Source organism: Ursus arctos, unplaced genomic scaffold (assembly GCF_023065955.2).
Source record: "Ursus arctos isolate Adak ecotype North America unplaced genomic scaffold, UrsArc2.0 scaffold_24, whole genome shotgun sequence".
NCBI classification, from domain to species: Eukaryota; Metazoa; Chordata; class Mammalia; order Carnivora; family Ursidae; genus Ursus; species Ursus arctos.
The window spans coordinates 35,434,437-35,441,671 of NW_026622919.1; the positions used below are offsets into that span (position 1 = coordinate 35,434,437).

At 43.1% G+C, this 7,235-nt stretch overlaps 1 protein-coding gene across 8 annotated transcripts in view; it reads right to left on the reverse strand.

Annotated features, from left to right (window-relative positions):
• The window catches only part of SYNRG (synergin gamma), an 84,918-nt gene extending 78,260 nt beyond the window's left edge, over positions 1 to 6,658 (reverse strand). For all 8 annotated transcript variants that reach the window (XM_026517553.4, XM_044390828.3, XM_048223439.2 and 5 more), the window contains exon 1: positions 6,514 to 6,658. In XM_026517553.4, the coding sequence (XP_026373338.2) occupies positions 6,514 to 6,590 (77 nt within the window). In that variant the 5' untranslated portion in view covers positions 6,591 to 6,658. The remainder of the gene's footprint in view (positions 1 to 6,513) is intronic.
• Positions 6,659 to 7,235: the final 577 nt, after the last annotated feature.

Genomic DNA, 7,235 nt, shown 5'->3' on the forward strand with positions numbered 1-7,235 from the left:
AGGCTGGATGAGATTCAATTCAGCGAACACGGACTGAGTCCCTACTACATGGAGGAACTGGATCAGCTCACAGTCCTGCTGGAGGCATGCATGCGGGCAACAAACTCTAATACCAGGCAGGACGTGCTAAGTGCTGCGAGAGGTCCAGAATACTAACAGATGAAAAGAAGAAGATTAATTTGATGGGTTACAGCTCAGGGCGTTTTGTGAACATCTGTTTTTAGCTGAACCTCAAAGAGTCACACTGCAGTTTGAGTGAAAGCCCTGAGGCCAGAGCTGTGTGTTAGAGAAATGATTTAAGGCTGACTATAAGATAGAGGATTAGAGAAGCAGACTGTGGAGGACCTCTGATTTTCCTCTGAATACTATATGAAGGCAGAGATTGTTCATTGCGGTAAAATACACGTAACAAATTTTACCATTTTAACCAGTTATAAGTGTATAGTTTGTAGTGTCACGTTCATTCACGATGTTGTACAACTATCGCCACGACCCATTTCCGGACTTTTTCATCATCCCTAATAAAGACTCTATACCCACTAAAGAATAAGTCCCCATCACCCCTCCCCCAGCCCCTGGTGGCCACTACTTTTTGTCTCTATGAATTTGCCTATTCTAGCTACCTCAGATTAAGTGGAATCATACGATACTTGTCCTGCCTGTATGTGGCTGATTTCACTTGACATAGTGTTTTCAAGATTCATCCACGTCGTAGCCAGTATCAGCATTTCTTTCCTTTTTATGGCTGAATAATAAATACTCCATTGTATGTATGTACCACATTTTGTTTACCCACTCAACTGTTGAAGGATACGTGTGTTGTTTCTACCTTTTGGCTGTTGTGGATAATGCTGCTATGAACGTTGGTATACATGTGTCTGTTTGAGTCTCCCTGTCAATTCTTTTGGATGGATTTATACATACACATACATACATACACATACACACATACACACACACACACACACACACACCTCGGAGTGGAATTGCTGGGTCATATAGTAATTGTGTGCTTATTTTCTGAGAAACTGCCAAACTGTTTTCAACAACCGTGGCACCATTTTACATTCTCACTAGCAACGCATGGGGTTCCAATTTCTGCACAACCTCACCAACACTTGTTATTTTGTGGGGTGTTTTTTTTAATAATAGTTATACTAAGGGGTATGAAGTATTAGCTTACTGTGATTTGAATCTGCATTTCCCTGATGTCAGAGGTTCTAAGTAGGAATGTGAAATAATCAGAAATGCGGTTGAGGTTTTTCTAGGAACATGGTAAAGCAGAGAATATTTAAAGCAAAAAGAACCAGCTAAGAAACTACCACAATAGTCTTAATAAGAGATGAAAATGGCCATAAGCAGGGTGGTGGGACTAGAAAAGAAGAGGTGAATGAAAGCTACTCAAAAGAAAGAATCAAGAGGACTTGGCAATTGCCAGGATGGGGGAAAAGCAGTAAAGAAGCAGAAAGGGCTAAAGATCACGCTGAGATTTTGAGCCCGAGCAATGGCAAGGATGGTGATACTGTTTCCTAAAAGAAGGAACCCTTGAATAGGTTTGGAGAGAAAGGAGGAAGATTGCTCCTCAAAGAGCAAACTAGCAGGCAATCAGAAAAGTAACTCAAGCTAAGGAGAAGGGCCTAGATCAATCTAGGTAGGGTTTTTTTTTTTTTTTAAGATTTTATTTATTTGAGAGAGAGCGAGCGAGCACAAGCAGGAGGAACAGCAGGCAGAGGAAGACAGGGAAGCAGGCTCCCTGCTGAGCGGGAAGCCTGATGCAGTATTCGATCCCAGGATCCTGGGATCATGACCCAAGCCGAAGGCAGATGCTTAACAGACTGAGCCACCCAGGCGCCCCTAGCTAGACTCTTTTAAATAAAGGTAACAAAACAAAACAAAAAAATTATGCCCTTGTTGTGAATGAAATCGCTAAGGGAATGTGCATATACAGGGAGAAGACACCAAAGGGCAACTTGGAGAATTCTTATGGTAAAAACTGAGTAAGGAATGGTCACTGAAAACCAAGGGAGTTAATTATAATTGAGTGATAACTAAGGAAGGACCACATTTCAGAAAGAAGGAAGTAGTTACCAGTATCTAATGATGTAGAAAAGGTGATCAGAATGAAGATTAACAAAAAAGCTCACTGCTTCCAAAAATGCTCATCTTTGAGTAAGCAGTGTCAAGAGGAAGAGAAACTCTTGGACCTGTAGGGAGAAAGGTTTAGGATAGAAAAGATATACTTAGAAATTGATAAAACAAAGTTTTTTGGGGAATGAGATTAACACAGGAAGGTAGCAAAAGAGACCTGCTTTGAAAAGGAAGAGGGACTTCTTTCTATGAGGCTGGAGGGAAAGAAAATGGGACAATTCAAGGAAGAAAAAGTCTGAGTGGGAAAGACTCGATTTGGGAGTCAAGGATCTGAAGGGGGTTTCGGATAATCTTTAAAGAATCTAGTGAAATCCAGAATTATATGCCAAATTTATGTGTCCTTGCATTTTTCTATTGTATATTACTTCCTTTCCAGGAAAAAGGCTAAACACCAAACATTAGAGTCTTTTAGCTCTATTAATATTTTTAATTTAAAAAAATTTTGGGGGCGCCTGGGTGGCTCAGTCGTTACGCGTCTGCCTTCGGCTCAGGGCGTGATCCCGGAGTCCTGGGATCGAACCCCACATCGGGCTCCTCCCCTGGGAGCCTGCTTCTTCCTCTCCCACTCCCTCTGCTTGTGTTCCTTCTCTCGCTGGCTCTCTCTCTGTCAAATGAATAAATAAAATCTTAAAAAAACAATTTGTGGTTTACAAATTCTAGCTGGATAGCTAGTTATATGTGATTTACAGCTTTGTAGAGGATTTGAACTGTTAGCAAATTCTACCGCAAGCAGTCCCACACACAAAGAGAGGCTTGAATAGTGAACAGCTTTTCTGAACTGCACACAAGATATATTAGCTAAACTGTGCGTTACCCGGATAAGATGTTTAAACTGCAAGTTGAAATTTGGTACTATCGCTTTTTAAAAAAGCTACTCACACATACTAAGATTTATAAACTTAGGAGGAATGCATTTAAATAATCAACTTGTCCAGACTTCTCCAAATCAGTCTTAAAGATTACAATTACCAATATGGCTTAGTGGCTAAGTACAAACTAGAAACTCAAGTTATATTTTCTTTTTTCCAGTTCAGCTATAAATTAACTGTAAAGTTCTATGCAAACCCCTTCACCACCCTGTCCTAGTTCCCCCTCTGTCAAATGAGGACACAGAACGGCAAGTTTGCCAAGGTCCCAACTAAGATAACCAAATAGACAAGAATAAATGTATAGGATGTATAAAGGCTACCTTGAAAACCAGTAAAAACTAAATTAAGAACATTACTGACAAAATCACTTACTCCAGTAATTACTTAGCAACCCAAACTCTTTAGTGACTTATGTACCATTCATGATTCTCTGGAATGCTTAGACAACTAACAACAACATGCTTCAAGACTGGGTAGACAAGCAGCTAAGACACTTGTAAGACAGCAAAAGTTTGGCAAAAAAAAACCATCAAAAAACAAAAAACCTCAAAAACCCAAAACCTATAAACTGGGCAGCAAGATGACCAGCGATTTAATTTCAAAGGTAAAACCACTATTTCTTACCAATACCCAAGTATGAAAGCAGAACCAGGAGGTCTACTTGTCACATGCCTATCCCATTCATCCTTCCCTTTCAGTTACCTTTGCTACTAACCTTCCCTCCCCAGGCAAGGACTCCAGCAAAACCTCCGCCTCCAGCCTCGCAAACTCCTAATACAGAGCACAGGTGAGATGCATCTTCCTAAAGGACCATTTGATAAGACCACTCCTGGTATCATAATCATTCCCCCTTAACCTCAATTTCCTTACTTTATATCCAAGGCCCCCTCCAGTTTTAGCATAACTTTTTCAGTTTTATCTTACAAAACTCGTCTCCCACAATCCATCTGGCCTTACTTGCTGTTCCCTTAGTGTTCAGTATGCATTCACATTTCTTATGACAATCCCTTGACCCCTTCCTCTCCTCCAAATGAGGCCCAGCTGAAATACCTCCTTTGCTTTCAATGTAGCCTAAATCCACAAATATTTACAGAATGTTTTCTATGTTACTATGTTTCTATGTACTAAAAGCAGTGGAAGATGAAAAGATGAGGAAGTCCTTAAGGAGCTTGTAAAAGAGAAGGAAAAACATAGACAAGCTCACAAATGATAATATCCCAGAAGGCTACAGACTAATCAAGATCTTTCTCTCCGCTGTACTTGTCTTTAAAAAAAATTATACTTCTCATCTCTTGGGTAAATTTTGTCCTTTATATAACTCTACCATTTATTCTAAAGTAGCCCAACGATGATACCAATCAAAAATAGGCTAATGTTAATGAAGTTGGAAAATGCCATTGCTTTTTGTTTAGTCTCTCAGAACAGAAACAAGTACCTAAGAAATATGGTACCTTATAGTTCCCGGATTTTCTCCTTTAAAAGCTGAGAAAGGTTGCCTGGCTCTTTTTCTTTTCCCTTAAAATACACTTAGGCTATCATAATGTTAACTTCCTTATTAAATAAACTCAGCCCTCACCGCTGCTCTCTAAAAACTGTAATATTCTTTCTTTATTGAGCATACAGCTTTTTGGCCTCAGAAAGTTTTCAATATATGTAACATATACCACACATTTTGCAAGGTAAGGAACATTTAAACCACTTTTCTCTCCCATATATCCTCTAGAGTTTTATTTATTCATTTTTTAAGATTTTATTTATTTGTCAGAGCATGGGTGAGCACATAAGCAGGGGGAGCAGCAGGCAGAGGGAGAAGCAGGCTCCTGCAGAGCGGGGAGCCTGAGGCAGGACTGAATCCCAGGACCCTGGGATCAAGCCCTGAGCCAAAGGCAGCTGCTATCCGGCTGAGCCACCCAGGCGTCCCTGTCCTCTACAGTTTTAGAATTCGATGTTACTCCAACCTTTATAGATGAAAGAAATTTTAAAATCAATCATTCTAACTTCTATCACAATTCAGGCCATACTTATTTTTAAAAATGAGTGTTTGTGGACTGGTGACATTAAAACACTATAAACTAAGGGGGGATGATGCATTCAACTTTCTTCACATGAGGCCCTCCACACACACACACACACACACACACACACAAAACAGAAACCAAACCAACCAAAAGAAAACCCATAGGCCTAAAATACCAAATTAAGTTTATATTTTTCCAGAACTTAGTGCCATGATTAATCATATACTTGATTAAATTAATACCACTCAAGAACATATCAGAAACTGTCATCACATATAGAAAAGATTGTCTTCTGCAGCCAAAAACTGACTTACATCAAGTATTCATGAAAGATGCTAATGAAACAGTGTAGATTAGAAAACAAAAGTTTTAAATCTAAAATAAAAGATGTGTAGAAGAAATGGAAAATGGGGCTGCACGCAGGTGGTTCATTCAACAGCCACTGCCCTCTTTTCCTAGTATATATATAAGCACCTGCAGGTGATAACTTTAAATACTTGACACTTCTTAGTGTTCCTGACTCCAAAGCTAAAACACTGCCTACCAAACACTAACACCTTGCTTTCCAAAAATAATTTAGGATGCTGAAGATAAAAAGCTAATTTTATCTTCTAATGTGTATGCACTATGAGTCGGTTAACAAAACAAACTCGGACTAGGTCATTATTATAGAAGTGGGGTGAAAACTTCCCCGAACAAAGGATTTCCTTAAACGACGAACTCGTCAAGTTGCAGACGTTCTTCTCCTTTATCATTCTGGATATGAGAACCACAGGCAATTTTTATATGACAGAGGAGAGATTTATTTAAGGACTAAGTAAAAGTCTGGAAGCTTTGTTCTAATAACTGCGTAACTGTTGTTTAATAGTGATTTGATTTTAATAAGGAGACAAGTCTTATGAGTTACGTCTACAAGAGCTCTATTTATTAATTCAAAGGTCTTCAGCATTTCCTGCTGTTTCTCGTGTGTTGTTAAGGTGATAAAAGGACAGGGCATTCTAAACGGGGAAGACAAATAGTACACACACACACATCTTGGAAACAGCTGTTCAGTTTTGTGAGATTTTTCAGAGCCTTCACTACCCTAACCCCGGTCAAAACCAGAAAGCCCTAGGAAAGGGAAGTCTGGTCGCTCGGAGCCAGCCCGGGCTGGAAGCGAGGCGTTGGGGTTCCTGCTCTCCCCAGCCCCGTTCGGGGGCCAGCCCAGCCAAGCGGACCCTCACCTCCTGCTCCTTTTCCTCCTCTCCTCTCCGCACTGGGACGCTCTCGCTCGCTGCTCGGCCCGTGAGCCTGGGAGACAGGAGTCGGGCGCCGGGGTCCCCCCGCCCCCTCGGCCTAGGTCCCCGGAGGACCCCCTTCTCCCGTAAACCAGTGCCAAAGGAAAAGGGGTCGAAGCGAGTGAAAACCGCCATAACCGCCACACAGCCCTCGCCCCGGCGGGGCCAACCCTGGGGCCTGGCCCGGCTCTGCACACCCACCTGCCTCCCCCGGCAGACCCAGCGCCGGCTCCCGCGGCCCCGCCGCCGCCAGCTCCAGCTCCCGGCCGCAGCGCCATCTTGCTCCGGGCCCGCCGCCGCCACCTTACAAGCAGCTGTCAGCTGAAGACAGCCACTTCCGGGGCAAACGCCAGCCCCTCCACGCCGCAGACTGGGCGGCGGGGCGGAGCCGTGCGCCCACGTGACCCTCCGCGCCCCGGGGAGGGGGGAAATGCGGCGCGCCCTCGTCACGTGGCCTGACCGCAGCTAGGGGTCCTCCGAGCGCGATTCTAGCTCTGGGGTTGCCTGGGCGGCTCAGGCGAGCTTATTCATTGTCTGGCAAGGCCCTCCCGAGAACCCGGCTGGAGGCCGAGCGGCAAAGCGTTGTCCCTCCGTTTGAAAAACCGGCATGTTGGTTAGTGGAAAGTGGAGATCGAACCTTGCTTTTTAAACTGAAATGATGGGTGTACGGGTGTTCTTTTATTCTTCTCACACATAAAGAATGGGTGGGTCCTGGACGCTCCTTTGATAGCTTCACAGCGCTGATCAGTGGTCGCCTCTCTCAACTCGGCAGCTTCCTTTTGGCACCCACCCCAGAAGATGAAGGTATTTAAAATTTAGTGAGGCAGCCTAGCGCAAATAACCCTAGCCCGTATATAAAACCTTCGATGCGCACCGTTCGTGTGTTCGGTTCTGCCACTATGCCACCCAATAATCCCTGCTTT